The 21805-nt window shown below is 34.4% G+C and overlaps 1 protein-coding gene across 1 annotated transcript in view; it reads left to right on the top strand.

Moving 5' to 3' along the window:
* The window catches only part of LOC132720671 (uncharacterized), a 58761-nt gene that overhangs the window by 7019 nt on the left and 29937 nt on the right, over positions 1-21805 (top strand). Inside the window, exon 2 of the mRNA XM_060704849.1 lies at positions 10005-10566. Within this exon, the coding sequence (XP_060560832.1) occupies positions 10005-10566 (562 nt within the window). The remainder of the gene's footprint in view (positions 1-10004; positions 10567-21805) is intronic.

Genomic DNA, 21805 nt, shown 5'->3' with positions numbered 1-21805 from the left:
TTCTTAAGTAGGACGACAGTACACTTAAAACTTGCAAGGAAAGGTCAGTTAAGTTATTGCTATTCTTGGTTTCTTTTTGTTACAGTTAGGTTTAGTTGACAAATTCAGATCATCACAGTATTTGTTCGGGGTAATAAAACAAATAACCGATGGGTTTGTGTGTAACAGTAAAAATATCATCCCTCGTAAAAATAATGTTACACTCGGCTACGCCTCGTGTAACAGTATTTTCCTCGGGATGATATTTTTACTGTTACCCACAAACCCATGTGTTATCTATATAATATCATAAGAAATAACGTTTACAATTTCTATTGCAAATACTGTTATTTATAGGGCTGGGGCGAGTATCCGAGTACTCGGATAATCACGAATCAAAGTGAAAAATCGAGTTTGAATATTCGTAAGCCCAGAGATCGTGGATCGCGATCTAATTTTTTTTATATACATTCACTGTTTCTCACACTCTTAAAATCGAGAAAAATACGATTTGAGTATAAATTATATGAAGTCAACCTAAAAACAATTTGCTGGTTAAAGACCATGTACCATGATGTAATTGGTTTCAAAAAACAAAACAAAAATACTCATCCAAAGAATAAAAACATAAATAAAGTTTATATTCTATCACGCTTATTTCGGTGTACCGGTACGCATGTTTATTACAGCTGGACAAGGATTCCACGTACGCTTAATTTTGCCTAGGGACGCATAAACATTACCGATTGTTTACAACCACAAATACACAAATGCGTCAGTGCGTGTCAGTCTAGATAGGTAGGCGGTCCTATGCACATCGACCCCTGAAGCGATTAGCCAATCAGCGATAACGCTTCTGAATAGTGATCAGACTAATGTATACACGCGCTGTACATGTAATTACCAGATATAACACGAGGCGATAGATCAACAGTTGATTGGAAATTAGCAAATTTTACCGACAAAAGGATAAAATTATCGACTATTTACGCCGCAAGTTTACAGACTGTTTTCTCAAATTACAAATGAGTGTAATTTTGAATGATTGTCGAATATTTTCGGCATTTTCTAGGCACATTTTTGCTTTAGTTTCATTCTTACTAAAAAGTTCAATAAGATATTTAAGAATTTAAGATATTGTGCCGAAATGCCAGGACAACAAACCAAAAATACACTTACGCTTTAGTTTTCTTTGATATTTAGATTCTATCCGAAAATTGATCTCGAACATCGGCAATTTCACGTTCGCCAGAAACTCTAAAATTTCGCAAAAACTCTCAGTTTCTAAGTCAAACATATGAATGAATTGTTCCAATATTATTATGCCCCCATTTTGAAAAAAAGGGGGTATATTGCTTTGCACTTGTCGGTCCGTCGGTCCGTCGGTCTGTCGGTCCGTCGGTCCGTCGGTCCGTAGACCAAATGGTTTCCGAGTGATAACTAAAGAACCCTTAGGCCTAGGAACTTCAAACTTGGTATGGTGATTGGTCATGACCAGTAGATGACCCCTATTGATTTTGGGGTCAAGGGGTCAAAGGTCAAGGTCACATTGACCTTGAAAGCAAAAACGGTTTCCGATCAATAACTAAAGAACCTTAAGGCCTAGGAACTTCAAACTTGGTATGGTGATTGGTCATGACCAGTAGATGACCCCTATTGATTTTGGGGTCAAGGGGTCAAAGGTCAAGGTCACATTGACCTTGAAAGCAAAAACGGTTTCCGATCAATAACTAAAGAACCTTAAGGCCTAGGAACTTCAAACTTGGTATGGTGATTGGTCATGACCAGTAGATGACCCCTATTGATTTTGGAGTCAAGGGGTCAAAGGTCAAGGTCACATTGACTTTGAAAGCAAAAACAGTTTCCGATCAATAACTAAAGAACCTTAAGGCCTAGGAACTTCAAACTTGGTATGGTGATTAGTCATGACCAGTAGATGACCCCTTTTGATTTTGGGGTCAAGGGGTCAAAGGTCAAGGTCACATTGACCTTAAAAGCAAAAACGGTTTCCGATCAATAACTAAAGAACCTTAAGGCCTAGGAACTTCAAACTTGGTATGGTGATTGGTCATGATCAGTAGATGACCCCTATTGATTTTGGGGTCAAGGGGTCAAAGGTCAAGGTCACATTGACCTTGTAGGTAAAAACGGTTTCCGATCAATACCTAAAGAACCTTAAGGCTTAGGAACATTAAACTTGGTATGGTGATTGGTCATGATCAGTAGATGACCCCTATTGATTTTGGGGTCAAGGGGTCAAAGGTCAAGGTCACATTGACCTTGTAGGTAAAAACGGTTTCCGATCAATAACTAAAGAACCTTAAGGCCTAGGAACTTCAAACTTGGTATGGTGATTGGTCATGATCAGTAGATGACCCGTATAGATTTTGGGGTCAAGGGGTCAAAGGTCAAGGTCACATTGACCTTTTAATTAAAAACGGTTTCTGATCAATACCTAAAGAACCTTAAGGCTTAGGAACATTAAATTTGGTATGGTGATTGGTCATGATCAGTAGATGACCCCTATTGATTTTGGGGTCAAGGGGTCAAAGGTCAAGGTCACATTGACCTTGTAGGTAAAAACGGTTTCCGATCAATAACTAAAGAACCTTAAGGCCTAGGAACTTCAAACTTGGTATGGTGATTGGTCATGATCAGTAGATGACCCGTATAGATTTTGGGGTCAAGGGGTCAAAGGTCAAGGTCACATTGACCTTTTAATTAAAAACGGTTTCTGATCAATAACAAAAGAACCCTTAGGCCTAGGAACTTCAAACTTGGTATGGTGATTGGTTATGATCAATCAGATGACCCCTATTGATTTTGGCGTTAAGGGGTCAAAGGTCAAGGTCACATTGACCTTGTAGGTATAAACGGTTTCCGATCAATAATGAAAGAACCCTTAGGCCTAGGGACTTCAAACTTGAGATGGTGATTGGTCATGATCAGTAGATAACCCCTATTGATTTTGGGGTCTAGGGGTCAAAGGTCAAGGTCACATTGACCTTGTAGGTAAAAATGCTTTTGGATCAATAACTTAAGAACCCTTATGCCTAGGAACTTCAAACTTGGTATGGTGATTGGTCATGACCAGCAGATTACCTATTGATTTTGGGGTCAAGGGGTCAAAGGTCAAGGGTCACATTGACCTTGTAGGTAAAAACGGTTTCCGATCAATTAACTAAAAACGCTTAGGCCTAGGAACTTCAAACTTTGTGTGATGATTGGTCATGACCAGCAGATGACCCCTATTGAGTTTTAGGTGAAGGGGTCAAAGGTCAAGGTCACATTGACCTTTTAAGTAAAAACGGTTCCTGATCAATAATTCAAGAACGCTCAGGCCTAGGAACTTCAAACTTGGTATGGTGATTTGTCATGACCAGCAGATTACTCCTATTCATTTTGGGATCAAGGGGTCAAAGGTCAAGGTCACAATGACCTTGTAAGTAAAAACGGTTTCTGATCAATAACTAAAGAACGCTTCGGCCTAGAAACTTCAAACTTGGCATGGTGATTGGTCATGACCAGCAGATGACCCCTATTTGATTTTGGGGTCAAAGGTCAAGGTCACATTGACCTTTTTAAGTAAAAAACGGTTTCTGATCAATAACTCAAGAACGCTTAGGCCTAGGAACTTCAAACTTGGTATGGTGATTTGTCATGACCAGCAGATTACTCCTATTCATTTTGGGATCAAGGGGGTCAAAGGTCAAGGTCACAATGACCTTGTAAGTAAAAAACGGTTTCTGATCAATAACTAAAGAACGCTTCGGCCTAGAAAACTTCAAACTTGGCATGGTGATTGGTCATGACCAGCAGATGACCCCTATTGATTTTGGGGTCAAAGGTCAAGGTCACATTGACCTTGTATGTTAAAACGGTTTCCGATCAATAATAAGAGAACCCTTAGGCCTAAGAACTTCAAACTTGTTATGGTGATTGGTCATGACCAGCAGATGACCCCTATTGATTTTGGGGTCAAGGGGTCAAAGGTCAAGGTCACATTGACCTTGTAGGTAAAAACGGTTTCTGATCAATTTACTATAAACGCCTAGGCCTAGGAACTTCAAACTTTGTATGATGATTGGTCGTGACCAGCAGATGACCCCTATTGAGTTTTGGGTCAAGGGGTCAAAGGTCAAGGTCATGACCAGTAGTTACTTTATAACCCTTATTAATTGTTTGATCACTGGGTCAGGCGTCATGCATAATAACCTTATCACATGACTAATTGGCTGCTGATAGGGGGCATACATGTTTTACAAACATATCTTGTTTAATCAACAATAGATATTCAAATATCAATTAAACATTAAATGTTTAGTATTGTTGCTGTTTTTTTTTTTTAAATAAACATGTTTTTATGACTATTTTATATGTTTTTATGGGTGTCTTGATAATAAAAGATTTGTGGTTCGATTTGTGAATCGTAAGTGCTGAATCGTGGTTCGGATCGGATCGTCACTTATCCAACGATCCACACCCCTAGTTATTTATGATATTATGAGTACATATGTAAATAATGTATATCCTTTTGTTTAAATGTTGTGCGTGTGTTTCTATTCCTTATATAAAATAATTGACTTCATGAATGATTGTGTATAACAAATAACGGCTTAATATGATTTCACTTATTATTCAGTATATGTATTAGATTGTATATGTAATTTTCAAACTTGTAAACAAATTTACATTTTTTTTCTATATTGACGTCTTTATGCATATTTTTTTTCGAAGTTAACGTCTTCAAGTACATTTTAGAAAAAAAGGGTCGAAATGTCCAGTCAATTAAAGGGGTCTAAGTGTCTTAGGGGTCTAATTGTCATGGGTTGAGTTGTCTTAGGGGTCGATGTGTCAATGGGTCGAGATGTCATAGACTCGGTTCAAGTCATGGTCAGGCAGTTTCAGTCAGGGCTTCAAAGTGTTTTTTTTTCAATTGACACATGTTCGATTCATTTTAACAGATTGTATGAAATTTGAAATGGACAAGGGCAGTATTGTATTCATGATACTTTTAGATCTACAAACTGCATTTGATACAGTTGATCACACTATACTGCACATGAAACTTCAAGCATCTGCCATAGGAAATGACATTCTTACATGGTTCAAGTCTTATCTCTGATAGACAGCAGCTGACGGATGTGGTTGGTACTACTACAGTTCTACTACTGCTCCGAGTACCTATGGTGTCCCCCAGGGGTTCAATTTATGTCCCCTTTTATGTATAATGTATGTCAATGACATGTTGCATTCCTAAGCAATAAGCTTTTATGATATGCTGATGACTTAGGTATCCTTGAATCTGGTAAAATAAATCTGAAAAAATTCTATCTTATGGCATGAGTCTTATAAGTGATTGGTTAATCGACTGTAAATTGTCTTTGCATCTTGGCAAGACAAGTGTATTCTTTTGGGTTCAAGCTTCAACTTAAACAGGATCCTAGCGTCCAGGTCACATGTAATGGTACTGATATAAAGTACAAATCTTCTGTTTAAGATATACTATGCTTAAATTTGATATAACAAATTATTGGTAATTGCTACACAGTCTCTTTTTAAATATAAAAATGTTTTGACTTCACACAAAGTAGATATTTCATGTTCAAAACTCTAAACACTATAAGTGGTCACATAATAAGTTAATGTATAGAATATATCACATGTTTCTGTCAATCTGATTTTTGTAATCAATCTATTATATATTTGGGCTTAACTTTCCTGTTATAGCACATTTTATTAATGATTCATTATTTATATATTATCTTTTTTATGATTCATTAATAAATCATGAACAAGTTGTAATAAATCGAAAAAAAACACATGATTTTTTCTAGATTTATTCACAACTTTGATATAATTTGTTGTTGTCTTTTTTGTTTGATTGCAAATAAAATAGTACTTTTTCGTCTTAATCTAATGACATATGAATTAAAAACATATGTTAAGTGATTTCAAAACAAGTTTTCAAACATTTACCATAGTCGGCATTACAGTGGCGAAAAAAGAAAATGTGATGAAAAAACTATAACGTCCGTCCCACTCTCATAAAATATCCATTTATGAAACTATACTCATAAAAACAATGTTTATGGTGCTTATTGATAGTTTTTAATATGAAAATGTTACAAAAATTGTCTTCTATGTTAATGATAAAAAATACAATAATGTAAAAGTTGTCTGTAACATCCGTCCCCATAACATCTGTGCTCCTATATAACTCAAAATTTTACACAAAACACCAAAGTTACAATAAAAAATGAAGAAATAACAGAAATTAAGGATTACATGTAAAATGATGTATCCATATAAAAATTATTATTTGTATACACCAAATTCCTTGATTTTGAAAAAAAATCAGTATGTTGGCTATGAAAACAAAATTATTTACTCTGAAATAAAATTAATATGTTTTATTTTTACATCCAGTGAACATATAAGCTTATTAAGATGATTGTTAATGCTATTTAAGCTCAAATGAATTTGGACACATATAATCTTTTGTTTTTTTGTGTTTTCAAAATAAGGGTACAGAAGGGGACGGATGTTACAGAATTGAACTAATGATTATGCAAAAAAAGTTGTGTACACATTTTTACACTAAGAAAAAGCAACGTAATTTTATAGAGTGATGGTTGAAAAACCTATATGGTGGAAAATGACATTAAAAATATTATATTATCATAATGGAATATGATACTCTATTAATTTCTTGCAGGGTAGCCAGGTACAAAATAAGTGGGCATTTTTTAAAAAAAAATATTTTAATCCCTTTTGTATCAATAGAAGATTAAAAAAGCATAAGAAAAAGTAAAGCACAACTGGAAAAGTCACATTATATGTATATGCTGATAACAACAAGGGCAATTAATAAATACATTAAGACAAAACATCAAATCTCATATTTTAGTAACCTAAGTAGAATATAAAGACGTAGGTTTTGGTTGTTTATATTTTACATAATTTTAGTAAAAAAAAGGTGAATTCAACTAAATTCCATATCAAATCTTTCTACTAGGATAAAACAAATAGAGTAAACAGCAGTGATTCACCAGAATTGACATTGACCGTCTAGTCTTTTAGACATGTACCACCATCGAATACCCGTGTTAGAACTCTGTATTATTCATTTACCGTTCGACATTACAACCCGTAAGCCGTTTATGGTTCAACATTATTTTTTTCCTTACGAAAACGTTTTCAAAAAGAGAAAGATGATAATATTTAAAATGACATTACAATTTAGTTTAGTCTGTTTCATTTAAAGCAAAATATAATCTGATTTTTAACCATGTAGGTATATAAATCTAGGCATTGAAATCAAACTGTTTGATAACTACGGAACTTAATAAAATAGCTACCTCAGTACAACAAGAGGAAATATCGTATAGAAACGTTTGACGATTTCTTAATTCCAAATTTTACAATTTCCAACTCGCAATTTTCAGTGCCGTCCATAAACAGGCTCAATCTATCCAAGCCTGCAACATATTCAATTTTGCTGTTTGGGCTTCTTTTGGGATTCTGTTTTTTGTGCTCCCACTATAGCGGGGGGGGCATATAGATTTATCATTGTCTGTCCGTCCCTCCCTCCATCCGTCCGATTTCATTTTGTGTCGCACGAAGCTCTAAAAGTATTTGACATAGAGTCATGACACTGTACATGAATGTTGCTCAGCATGTGTTCACGTGCGCCTGTGTAATTTTCTGTGGTTGCAGAGTTATTGTCCTTGATTTCGTAAAAAATTGCAATTTTCAACTTATGTCGCACGTAGCTCAAAAAATAACGTATTTAACTAGGTTCATAAAATTTAACGGGAATGTTGGTCAGCATGTGAAGTTGTGCATCTGGATTTTGGCTTGTTCTTCAGTTTTGTCAGAGTTATTGCCCCTGACTTAGTAACAATTTTGTAATTTTTAACTTGTGTCGCATATAGCTCAAAAAGTTTTTGATCATGAGGCATGGAGCTTCACAGCATATGTAGTTTTGCACCTGGGATTTTGCTTGTGGATATATTTTGAATTTATCAAAGTTATTGCCCGTGACATAGTAAAAAAATGCTATTTTAAACGTTTGTCACACATAGCTAAAAAGTATTTGACCTAGGGTCTTGAAACCATACAGAAAAATTGATCAGCATGTGAAGTTGTGCACCTGGAGTTTCGCTTGTGGGTTTGTTTTTGTTTTTGTAAAGTTATTTCCCTTGAAATTTTTTGATTTTTAATGTGTGTCATGCATAGCTCAAAATAATTTATTTAACCAAGGGTCATGAAACTTGACAGAAATGTTGATCAGCATGTGTGGTTATGTACATGGGGTTTCTCGTCTGGGTTTATCCTGTACTTCTAGAGTTATGGCCCTTGACTAAGTAATAACCGTTCCTCTATGTTTTTTTATTTGTTCCTTGAGTGCTTGAGTTAAAATCAACCACCTTTACAGAAATAATGATCAACATCACTTTGAAGCTATGCACCTGGGGTTTTGCATGTGTTTTTTTTTTCAGTTTTGATAAAGTTATTGCCTTTGATTTAGTATAAATTTGCAATTCTCAACTTGTTTATGTATAGCTCAGAAAGAAATTTGACCTGTAGGCCTGAAAGTCTACAAGAATGTTGGTCAGCATGTGAACTTATGCACTTACGGGGTTTGCTTGTGAATTTATTCAGTATTTGTAATGTTCTTGCCCTTAACTAAGCAAAACATTTTTGGTTTCCAACTTTTTGCACATGTAGCCCAAATTATTTGGCGTAGAGTCAGGGGGCACCTGTGTCCTCTGGACACATTTTAATTTTATTTAGAATCGGTTTGTTCAGCAGATCTATGATGTTTTGCAATGACAATCGCACCCAAATACATAGTCGCTGACCTGTCAAGATTGAATTATTACAATACTGGCATACTGACCTTGACTTTTTACCTTCAAATTATAAAATTATACAGCTTCCATAAAGGTTTTCACACTTACTAAACAAAATTAAAAACAAAATCATCTCATGGTAAATTATATGGTGTAGGTTTGATTCTAGACATTTGGGATCTCATATTCCTCACATAGATTTATTGTCCATAAAAATGACCTGTAATAGTTAAAACTCATGATAAAACTACAATTGAGGTATTCAATATACCTACATATTGTGTACAGTTCTACATGTTGCTAAAATCATTATTATATCTTTAACAGTCATTCTTACAGAAATCACTTTACTTTTTTGTGTCCATTTTGAAATAAAAGATGACCGCCATAGAAGTCAATTCATGTAAATCATGTTTAATTTTCATTGTTTACAAGAATAACCACATAAAGAATTTATCATTTAACCTAGACAGATCTTTTTGTGGAAAAAAATACTTCAACGTAACTTTTCCAAAATTGAGAAACATTCATGATCGTTTTTATCTACATTTATGGCACCATAGCCGGAATTTCCTGCGAATTGCCCTTCACTTTACAGTTTAAAGTTACAAGCAAATGCTTCGAAACAAATACAACCTTTAGAGTTAAAAAGTTAAAGCCTTTATCGTAAGTTCATTCTTTTTCTTAAACAGGTTTTTTGGCTATGAATACTTGATACCTAAAGACATGACAGTAGTTTAAACTGCATTTACAATATTTATAAACGCAATGAAAATTATAAATTGATGTATATTTGCCACCTGGAAATAGACTTGTAATGTTATCTGATATTTGAGCTTATCAGTAATTAATGTGGTCAAGATGTATATTTCCCTTCATTTTCCATAGTAAATTGTAGTATTTAAAACAGCAACCGTGTGTATAATTGCCTTCTATAGTCACTTGACGGGCTTGTCGATACAATTTAATTCTAGTGGTGCAAGTTTATGTTTCATTGCTTACAAACACGTTCAGACCACCGTGTTTGAACGAGTACTTTTAATAAAGCCAAAGATTCAGTAAATATTTGTAAACTTGAAACGTTCCATGTCATCTGAATGCAAATAACATATTTTCGTATTTTATTATTATTCTAAATAAAACTTTAAGCTTGCGTTTTATTTACAGCTAACTTTACCTAGCACACTTGAAAATCATATAGCGAGATTACGAAGTGAAGAAGATCTTCAAGCAGGATTGATGATTATGTTGCAGGATGGACAGACGGTCGTTAGATTATTTTCGGAGTTGATGGCGAATGAAGGCAGGTCAGTTATTGTAGGAGAGAGAGAGTTGTTATTCGTTCGAAACTTGAACGATGTTAACATTAAAAAGTACAAAACAACTTTAGAGAAATTCAAAAAAGGACTGTTACCTATTCAGGTGAAGCTTCGTGGGTTGCTTATGATTGTTCAGGCAAATATAGAATCTAGTAGGGAGAAAACACAAAATAGTAAGCGGGTCCTGAATCAAAAACGTGACAGGTTTAAATGTGTAGTTGAACTTGTACAAAATGCGGAAAAAACAATAGCCGGATACGAGACAGCTGCCTCTAATTACGAATGCAAAGCCGACAACTTGGAAAAGTCATCTAATAAACATATTGGCAGATCTGTAGCACACGCTGGAATAGGTGTATTTAGCGCAGTTCTCGCAGTCGGTGTCGGTGTAGCTCTTGCACCATTTTCAGGTAAAATTAAAACTACATATTTATCATTCTTCCATATTCGGTACTTTTTACTTCCATTGAATTTATACATGCATTGTTGTTGTTACTTTAAAATGTAAAAACCAAATTTATATAGTTAAACGAGTAGTCGTTTAGGGTGGGGTATGTTTGCAATTGTTTGTAATGACTTTCAATCAACTTTTGATTTTTTTCTGATTATTTCATAATCCTACATATGACATCTACGATATCGCAAAAAAATGTAAGACAATTTACTTTTTATAAGCTATTATGATGCCAATGTAGACAAAACAATACGGGTTTGTGTTAACGTTCATTTTTTAAATTGTTTAGCAAGGTGATGTCAAAAGCACAGTAAACGTTTGACGGATATTTGACAAATGAAAACATACATTTCCTTAAAATAAATTTTGGCTTTTAAATAGGAAATGGAAATACATTAATTATCTTCAAGACCAAGAAAATAACCTTTTTAGCAGGTGTTAAGACAGACCACTAGATTAAAAAAACAGATGCTAACACATTACAGGTAAAATTGGGCAATTTTATGGTATAAAAATGTCTGTATCCACATTTTGGGTTACGGTATCATAAAAAACTTTTGGGCACATTTGCTTTATAGTAAGTTCTTTGTAAAAACACAAAAAAGTAATTGCAAAAATAATATATTGTTTGAAAAAGCCTGCATTACATGTATTTTTGAAAAATTGGCCTATTTACTGTGCAGCAGGCAAAGGTTAAATGAAAAAATAAGACCGGTAAACAATTTCGTCGAGACTGATTGGAATTATCATGGGAAGAACGTTTGTCATCCCTTTAATTTAGAGGTCATGATGTATGCTCAAACGTAGTTTCATGAAGAATTGAAATTAGATCTTTAATGAAAATATTTACCTATGCATATATATGTTTACCATTAAATTTGATAACAATTCAGATACAAATGTAAGGTCACATTTGGCATGCATCACATATGTCAAATCTGGTGTTTTGTGCTCATATAGAAGTAAGAAGTCATAGAATCTTATTTTTGTGCCCCAACTATATATGTGGGGCATTTAGATTTACCTTTCTCCGTCCATCCGTCCCGTACGTTCTCATTTTGTGTCGCACATAGCTCACAAAGTATTTGACCTAGAGTCATGAAACTTTTCGTTAGGATTTATTTAGTATTTGAAGAGTTGCCATTGACTTAGTAAAATTTGCAATTTTCAACTTGTGTCGCACGTGCTTAAAAAGTATTTAACATAGAGTCATAAAACTGTACATGAATGTTGCTCAGTATGTGAAGTTGTGCACCTGGGGTTTCGCTTGTGGATTTATTCTGTTTTGTCAGAGGTATTGCCCTTGACTTAGTAAAAAAATTGCAATTTTCAACTTGCGTCGCACGTAGCTCAAAAAAGTATTTGATCAAAGGGTCATAAAACTTTACAGGACTGCATATGATCAGCTATGTAGTTGTGCACCTGAATATGTTTATTTGGATTTATTTAGTAAAATAGTTTTTGTAGAGTTATAACCATTTGACTTAGTAAATGTTTTGCAATTTTCAACTTGTGTCGCACGTATCTCAAAATGTATTTGACCTAGGGTCATGAAACGTTACAGGAATGTTGATCAGCATGTAAAGTTGTGCACTTGGGTTTCGCTTTATTCTGTTTTATCAGAGTTATTGCCCTTTACTAAGAAAAAATTTGCAATGTTCAACTTGCGTCGCACATAGCTCAAAAAGTATTTGATCTAGGGACATTGAACTTTACAGGAATGTCGATCAGTATGTAAAGTAGTGCACCTTTTGTTTGGCTTGTTGATTTATTCTGTTTTGTCAGAGTTATTGGAAATTTGCAATTTTCAATTTATGTCGTGCGTAGCTCAAAAAGTATTTAACATAGAGTCATGAAACTTAACACGAATGTTGTATTTCCTTTCAATTTGGTTAACCATTGATAATGTTTTATTGAATAACTCTGTAATAAGTTCAAAAAGAGTTACGCTTCTTGGGCACAGCACTTCCTATCATTGCGTTTGACCATTGAATGAAGTTTCATTGAATTCTAAACATAAGGTTTTAAGTTATGCACCTGACAAGGAAAAGGAACAAAGGGCAATAACTCTACAAATACTGCAGATGGAGTTATGGTTATTGTACACTGCACTTCCTCTCATTGCGCTTGACCATTGTATGAAGTTGTATTGAATTCTCAAGTTATGCATTGGACTAAAAAGTAACAAAGAGCAATAACTGTAATAAGTCCAAATAGAGTTATGGTTCTTGTGCACTGCACTTCATCTCACTGCCCTTGACCATTGTATGAAGTTTCTTTGAATTCGAACCATTAATTTTCAAGCTATGCAATGAACAATAAAAAGAAACAAAGGACAAAAAACCTTTAATGAGTCAAGAAAGAGAAATGGTTTCTGTGCACTGCACTTTCTCTCAATATACTTGACCATTTTATGAAATTGTATTGAATTCCAACTAGTAGTTTACAAGTTTGCTCTGGACAAGAAAAAAGCAATGAAAAAGTAACAAAGGGCAATAACTCTATAATTACTCTGGTCAGATTTATGGTTCTTGTGCACTGCACTTTCTCTTATTGTGCTTGACCATTGTATGAAGTTGTCTTGAATTCCAACTAGTACTTTACAAGTTATGCTCTTGACAATGATAAGTATAAAAGGGCAATAACTCTGTAATTTGTAAAAATGGTGTTATTGTTCTTGTGCACTGCACTTCCACTTAATGTGCTTGATGATTGTATGAAGTTGTATTGAATACTAACTAGTACTTTTCAAGTTATGCTCCGGACAAGGAAAAGTAACAAAGGGCAATAACTCTGTAATTAGTCAAGATGTGGTTATGAGTCTTGTGCACTGAACTTCAACTAAATGTCCTTGATCATTGTATGAAGTTGTACTGAATTCCAACCATTAGTCTTCAAGTTATGTTCCGGACAAAAAAAACAATGGAAAAGAAACAAAGGGCAATAACTCTGTAATTACCTTAGATATAGTTATGGTTCTTGTGCAATGCACTTTCCCTTATTGTGTTTGACCATTGTATGAAGTTGTTATGAATTCCAACCAGTAGTTTTTAAGTTTCGTTCAGGACAAGGAAAAGTAACAAATAAAAGGGCAATAACTCTGTAATTAGTCAAGATAGAGTTATGGATGTGCACTGCACTTCCTCTCAATGTGTTTGACCATTATATGAAGTTGTATTGAATTCCAACCATAAGTCTTCAAGTTATGCTCCGGACAAGGAAAATGCAACGGACGGCTGGACCGACCGACAGAACGACCGACCAACGAGTGACTCCTATATGCCCCCCCCCCCCTTTCTACTTTACATTTAATTCTTTTCTTGTATACGGTCAACGGTAAAATATATTTATCACATATTTCTATCTGTGACGAAGCAATGATAAATTCAGCTTATTCTTAAAGCTTATGGGGTCACTGGTTAATAGAGCGTCGGACTTCAATCACTTGTCACTGAATGTAATTCATACATGTAACGGAATTCCCAACAAATACAAAAATGCGTCCATGGTCACAGTGCCGGAGAATATATGTTACCTCATGCAGTTCTTACATACGGTATCCATTCCAATCAAAGATTTGTACACCATAAATAACACTGTCATTTCTATAGTTAGTCTGACACGTCATTCACGTGTGACGTGTGTAAAACACACTAACAGTAGAAGATTTAACCGATAGGCTGCTCGTTCACGACCTTATATGCACATAGAAAAACCTTATTAAACCGTTCATTTTTCTGCTTCTTCATCATTTTCTAACTCACAAAATAAATCTTATATCCAAATAAAACTAAGCTGAATGTTTTGAAGAAAGTAATAGAAAACATTAAACGGAAGAACCTTATTCAAAACTATGAAAACGGGGATTTAAGAATGATAGCCATTGACAGATAATTAAAATTTGATTATGGGGCACTTTCATATTCATACAGAAGGTTTGTCCTCATAAATGGCTGATTCAATTGTGATGATTTTTTCTTTTTAAATTAAAAAATACTTTGAATGTATGGGTGGCTGGGTAGACCGATAAGCCACAAATTGCACCAAACGATTAAGTTCTTTCAAAGTGATTTGTCTGTTAATAAATCTTTACAATCAAAAAAGATATCTTAATCCTCCCAAAAGAAGCGTTTTAATTATACCCCCGCACAACGAAGTTGTAAGGGGGGTAGGTATACTGGAACAGCTTGTCCGTCCGGACGTTCGGCCGTCCGTCGGTTTTTCCTTGTCCGCCCAATAACTTGAGATTTCTTTGGCCCACAGTCTTCATATTTGGCATGGAGGTCAGCCATGATTAGTTAATGACCCCTATTGATTTTGAGGTCACTGAATTAAAGGTCAAGGTCACAGGGACCTTGCCTTTAAAAAGTTTGTCCGCTCAATAACTTGAGATTCCTTTGACCCACAGTCTTCATATTTTGCATGGAGGTTAGCCATGATTAATAGATGACCCTTATTGATTTTGAGGTCACTTGGTCAAAGGTCAATAACACAGGCGCCTTGACTTTAAAAAGCTTGTCCGCCCAATAACTTGAGATTCCTTTGACCCACAGTCTTTATATTTGGCATGAAGGTTAGTCATGATTAGAAAATGACTCCTATTGATTTTGAGGTCGATGGGTCAAAGGTTAAAGGTCAGAAGGGCTTTGACTAAAAAATATTTGTCCGCCCAAAAACTTGAGATTCCTAAGACCCACAGTCTTCATATTTGGCATGGAGGTTAGTCATGATTAGTAGATGACCCCTATTGATTTTGAGGGCACTGGATAAAAAGTCAAGGTCACAGGGGCCTTGACTAAATACAGCTTGTCTGCCCATTAACTTGAGATTCCTTTGACACACAGTCTATATATTTGGCATGGAGGTAAGTCATGATAAGTAAATAACCCTATTGATTTTGAGGTCACTTGGTCAAACGTCAAGGTCGCAGGGTCCTTGACTAAAAAAACTTTTCCGACCAATAACTTAAGATTCCTTTGACCCACAGTCTCTATATTTGACATGGAGGTTAGTCATGATTAGTAATGACCCCTATAGATTTTGAGGTCACTGGGTCAAAGGTCAAGGTCACAGGGACCTTGACTTTAAAAGATTGTCCGCTCAATAACTTGAGATTCCTTTGACTCGCAGTCTTCATATTTGGCACGGAGGTCAGCCATGATTAGTAAATGACCCCTATTGATTTTGTGGTCACTGGGTAAAAGGTCAAGGTCACAGGCGCCTTGACTTTAAAAAGATTTTCCGCCCAATAACTTATGATTCCTTTGATCCACAGTCTTCATATTTGGCATGGAAGTTAGTCATGATAAGAAAATGACCCCTATTGATTTTGAGGTCACTGGGTCAAAGGTCAAGGTCACAGGGACCTTGATTAAAAAAACTTGTCCACCAAATAACTTGAGATTCCTTTGACTAACAGTCTTCATATTTGGCATTGAGGTCAGTTATGATTAGAAGATGACCCCTATTGATATTGAGGTCACTGGGTTAAAGGTCCAAGTCACTGGGATTTTTACTATAATAAGTTTGTCTGCTCAAATTCTTAAGAACACGTGTCCGTATTGACATTTTCACATTTGGGTCACTGGGTCAAGGCTAAGAGGCCTGGACTAAAAAAAGCTTGACCGCCCAATTACTTGGGATTCCTTTGACTCACAGTCTTCATATTTGGCATGGAGGTTAGTCATGATTAGTAAATGATCCCTATTTATTTTGAGGTCGGTGGGTCAAAGGTCAAGGTCACAGGTGCCTTGACTAAAAAAGCAGCTTGTTTGCCCAATAACTTGAGATTCCATTGACACACAGTCTTCATATTCGGCATGGATGTTAGTCATGATTAGTAAATGACCCCTATTGAATTTGAGGTCACTTGGTCAAAGGTAAAGGTCACAGGGTCCTTGACTAAAAAAACTTTTCCGCCAAATAACTTGTGATTCCTTTGACCGACAGTCTTCATATTTGGCATGGAGGTTAGTCATGATTAGTAGAAAAACCCTTTTGATTTTGAGGTCACTGGGTCAAACGTTAAGGTCACAGGGGCCTTGATGAAAAAAAGCATAATCGCCCAAAAACTTGCGATTCCTATGACCCACAGTCTTCATATTTGGCAAGGAGGTTAGTCATGATTTCAGATGACCCCTATTGATTTTGAGGTCACTGGGTAAACGGTCAAGATCACAGGGACCTTGACTAAAAAAAGCTTGTCCGCCTATTAACTTGAGATTCCTTTGACCCACCGTCTTCATATTTGGCATGGAGGTTATTCGTGATTAGTAGATGACCCCTATTGATTTTGGGGTCACTAGGTTAAAGGTCCAAGTCACTGGGATTTTTACTATAATAAGTTTGTCTGCTCAAATTCTTAAGAATACGTGTCCGTATTGACATTTTCACATTTGAAGCATGGAGAATACATAACTTAGCAATGCACTGGCTTAGTAACCTCAGATTTGGCAGGGAGGTTGTCCTTGAGCTTAAACTGGCCACTGTTGAGTCTGACAAAGTGGTATGCGGGGGTATTCTCGCCATGACAGTGGCAGTTCTAGTTGTTTTAAATATCCAAAAAATTTCTACACTTTAAAGGTTAAGGCCGCTTGATAAAACCAAAAATATTTTTCGACAGTGCGTTTACTGTTTATGTACATGTATATTTATGATAGGACTCAGAACTTATAGATAGGTCACCGACTTAACGCCATTAAGCTGTTTGGCCGCTAGACCGCCATCTTCACACCGCTTGGTCAATATGCCGGTTACATCACGAATGTTTGAAAGCCGTAATTAATTTTCAAGTAAACATTTTATTTCACTGATGAACTTACTGAAGTAATAATTATTATACAAGTACAAGCCAATTAAAGAAACTTTTTTGTGGTATTAATCCTATTTTGGACAAATTATTTCACTCAGTAAGTTCTTGTTTTTTATAACTAAGTAAGTTCTTATGTAAAATAAAATGCTTACTTGAAAATGTTCTGAGATCTAAAAGCCGTGTAAAATGTTTTTGGGGAGGAAGTAGAACTAAAATATTTTAGAAATTTAATAAGAAAGTGAAAGATTGGAATAAATCTTACCTAAATGCTAAATGTAATGCTTATAAAAATAAGATTGCACTAATATGTCTATGTCAGAAAAAAACATTAAAATGGGTCGGATGGTACGAAATCTCTTAACTAGAACGAACTAGAGTAAAAAGTCCCAAATAAGTGTACCTATATGAATTTACATCACATATTTACGACAATGTTGTCGAACATATCAAATTTATCAATAGTTAAAAAGCGGTTGGCAAAACAATAGCACCAAATTATTATATTTATTAAAAAAATTTCAGGGAAATGGGTAATAGCAGAAACTTAAGACAACCATTGGTATGAATAGACTAATTCTAAACACTGGATAATTAAGATTATTTTTTAAAACTACTGATATTTGAACTGCCAATTTTCAGACCCTTATAGGATGGAAATAATAACTGACTTTATCTTTATGTTGAATAAGGTATTCCTGGAGACTAAATAAATTTCTTCAAAGCAGTCTTAATTGTTTATTGGGAGGAAGCACTTTTCGCAAATCTCAAATATCAAAGAATTATGATGGAAAGTTCCTTTCTGATATTGTTAAAATCACATAATTTCATAATTTTGACGTGTATACCATTTCAGGAAGATCCTTTAAACTTTTGGACTAAGTTTAGAATGACCAATCAATTCCATTATTTCATTTTTTCATCCTTAAAATGGCCAATGAAAATCCTAAGTATACAAAGTTCATCCCTGTAAATTTAAATTTTACAGAAAGTAAAACTGTTCTCAGACATGCGACTACATATTGCAAATCATTCAATAATTAATCTCTTTGGTTGAACGCAAAAAAACTTGTCCGGTGCCATTTAAAGTCTTCTTGTACTAGTTCTACATTATTTTGCATAATGATGATGGGATATCTGTGAATGCTGAAATTTCTGTTATATAAAATGATGGATCCTTTCGCGGACTGAAACAAATTTTCATGGGAAACTTGTCACAACCTACACTTATTCTTCCTTGCTATAAAAAAAACATTCATTCTTTGTTACCGAACGTTACAGTTTAGAAAATGGAACATGTAACAGTATCGCAATCCCGTGTTACAGTATAGAATACTCAAGATTTAGGATTCGTTTCGGGAAGGTAGTTAGATGAATACTTCGTCCTAGTATAAGTAGTTTATTTCCTTCAAAATCGTTTTGTGGTTCTCTTGTAAGAAACTTGATTCGGCATACATTTTATTCAGACTGCAGTATCATCTCTTTATTTGCTCAAAAATGTGCAGATTTGACAGTTTGAAAAGATTCTGACCTTATTTGAAAATCAAAGTCTAAACATTTTTTTTCGTAATTAAAATTATGTTTTCAATTTGATGAGTCATTTCGAATAGCCTTGGACAAAACTTATGTTCTTAGCTCACCAGAACCGAAGGTTCATGGTCAAAGGTCCCTCGTCCGTCTTCATGCGTCAACAATCATCTTCTTCTCTGAAACTGCTGGGCAGATTTACCTCAAATTTGGTCTGTAACATCCTTTTGACAGTCATTTCAATTGGTCCCTTTTAGGGGTCAACAAGCTAAAAATATAAAAACCTTTAAAACTTTTCTACTACTACATTAAATGATAGATGATCACCAAATTTTGTCTGTAACATTCTTAAGTTATCTTTTATTTGCTCATATTGATTTGATTGGCCCCTTTTTGGGTCTCTGGAGTAAAAATAGAAAAAAAAACCTTTAGACATCTTCTTCTACTGAACTAATTGATGGATGATCATCAAATTTTGTCTGTAGCATTCTTAGGTAGTTTTTAATAAAATTTTCTCATATGAATTGATTGGCCCCTTTTATATGGAGGGCGTTTGTTGCCAAAATTCCAGACATGTTAAGTGTTCCTTCTCAAATTTACTTTTGATAATGCAAACCTGTATGTCTACTTTTTTATTGTATCCGTGCATAACACGTAATATGCCTCTCAATCCAGTCTTTTCAATTGAAGGTTTCCGCCTTGATATAACAAGTTAACATATAGATCTTAACAACTTGCCTAATACGGAAAACAACTACAAATTTACATGTTGGTATCTTTCATTGCATAAAATACAGTAAGCAAGTTTGCACACTTATAGACATATATCTGTACCTGAGATATACAAATAAAATGTAGAACTCGAATACAGAAAATAAGAGTTTAAGAAAACGTGTTTCCAGTTGTAGAACTACAAGAGTACGTTAACACAGTAACATGTTTAATATAAAAGAAGTATTTTCACAAAGTTAAACGATTTTAAGTCATGCATGACGCCACGACCCTCTCTGAGTATTTACGCACTTCTATTGCGGACAGGTATAAAACCCAGCGCCTCTCTCCTACTTCTAATACAACTGAAGGAAAACGTATTCTTCCTAGCATATTTTTGTTGCATTTGTTACAAAAGTTTTATCACTTGCTACATCATTTGAAAATTGCTGATTTTACCATTTATTTAATACAAAATGATTAAGATAACGTGTGCGCTAACTTATTATTTTATCTTGTGATTTCCTGAGAAACATCGGCGATTTGGAAATGTTTAGGGGGAAAATGACCAACTTCAAGCGAGTAATTTAATTCATAATCTAAAATCCAGCCAATACATGCAATATATATTTGTATTGGTATCATTGAAAAATTCATTGGCACAAATTTCATTTTAAACAAAAAACTATGCTATTATTTGAAAAAAAAAAAACATTTTGAAGCGACCACCGCCAGATTTCCTTATCCGTAACACATATGTACATTCTTTAATAAGGTACTTTTCGTATAAATAAATACTTTTATAATATACTTAAAGGTTATGGTCTTAACTTTCATTCTATATTCATTCTATATTCATTTCATTTTATATTTTGAAATTTGATTAATTTATAAAGTATCTAAAAGGAGCGCCGTGATTTTCTTGCCGAATATATGAGTGTGGTTTTAAGAGAGAGAAAAAATAAACAACGATAAGTTTGAAACATTTTTTTACACTTCTGCGCAATTGATTTTTATTTTTAAGGCATCACTAGAAAGTTCATGAAGGATTCTTTCTTTTGAACACAAAACTTATTAAAATTGATCAATAAATAAAAAGGTAAGTGGGGCGCGTTTTTCTAACTGAGTACACGTGGTTTATATAAACTTTGAAACGAAAATTTTAATACTTTTCCTCAATTCATTTTTATGCATTATATAATTAAAGACTAAAACTTATGAAGCACTCTTTTATTTCAATAATTGATAAAGAAATTAAAAGAAAAATTTGGAGGGAACGCCGTGTTTTTCTTACCAAATTTATGAGTTTGATTTTCAGAGGAAAAAATGATGAACTTTGAAACAAAAATTCTAATACATCTATTTAATTCATTTTTATTTCTGAGACATTCATAGAAAGTATATGCAGTAATCTTTCATTTGATAATAAAATTATTTTTTTTAAATAAAAAAGTTAGAAAGGACGTCGTGTTTTCCTTTGCTTTATTGAGAAATAGGAGAGATGAGCCGGGTTTTATACCTGCCTATACATTTCCGTAACAGAAGTTCGTAAATACTCAGAGAGGGGCGGGGCGTCATGCATGACTTAAAATCGTTAACTTTGTGAATCTACTTTTGTCATATTAAACATGTTACTGTGTAAACGTACTCTCGTAGTTCTACAACTAAAAACACGTTTTCTTTAACTCTATTTTCTGTATTCGAGTTCTACATTTCATTTGTATATTTCAGGTACAGATAAGTACATGTTAGTGTGCAAACTTGCTTATGTATTATATACGAACTTGTAAATTTGTTGTTGTTTTCCATGTTAAGTCAGTTGTTAAGATCTGCATGTAAACTTGTTATTTTAAAGCTGGTGCCTTTAATTAAAAGATTGGATTAAAGGAATATTATTTGCTGTGCACGAATACAATCAAAAATGCTAGACATACACGTTTGCATTTTCAAAAGTAGTTGTCAAAAAGAACACTTTACATGTCTGGAATTTTGGCAACGAACGCCCTCCATACTTTTAGGGGTCTTTAGAGCTAAAAATATATAAAAAAACAACTTTTAAACGTTTGCTTTTACAGAACAAATAGATGGATGATCATCAATCTTTGTCTGTAGCATTTGTCTTTGCCTTTTATCAGTTTTGCTTATATCA

The sequence above is a fragment of the Ruditapes philippinarum genome, unplaced genomic scaffold (genome assembly GCF_026571515.1).
Source record: "Ruditapes philippinarum isolate M1 unplaced genomic scaffold, ASM2657151v2 ctg3596_1_1_1_1, whole genome shotgun sequence".
In the NCBI taxonomy this organism is placed as follows: Eukaryota; Metazoa; Mollusca; class Bivalvia; order Venerida; family Veneridae; genus Ruditapes; species Ruditapes philippinarum.
Note: the sequence above shows the minus strand (reverse complement) of the source record. Positions and strands in the feature narration are given on the sequence as shown.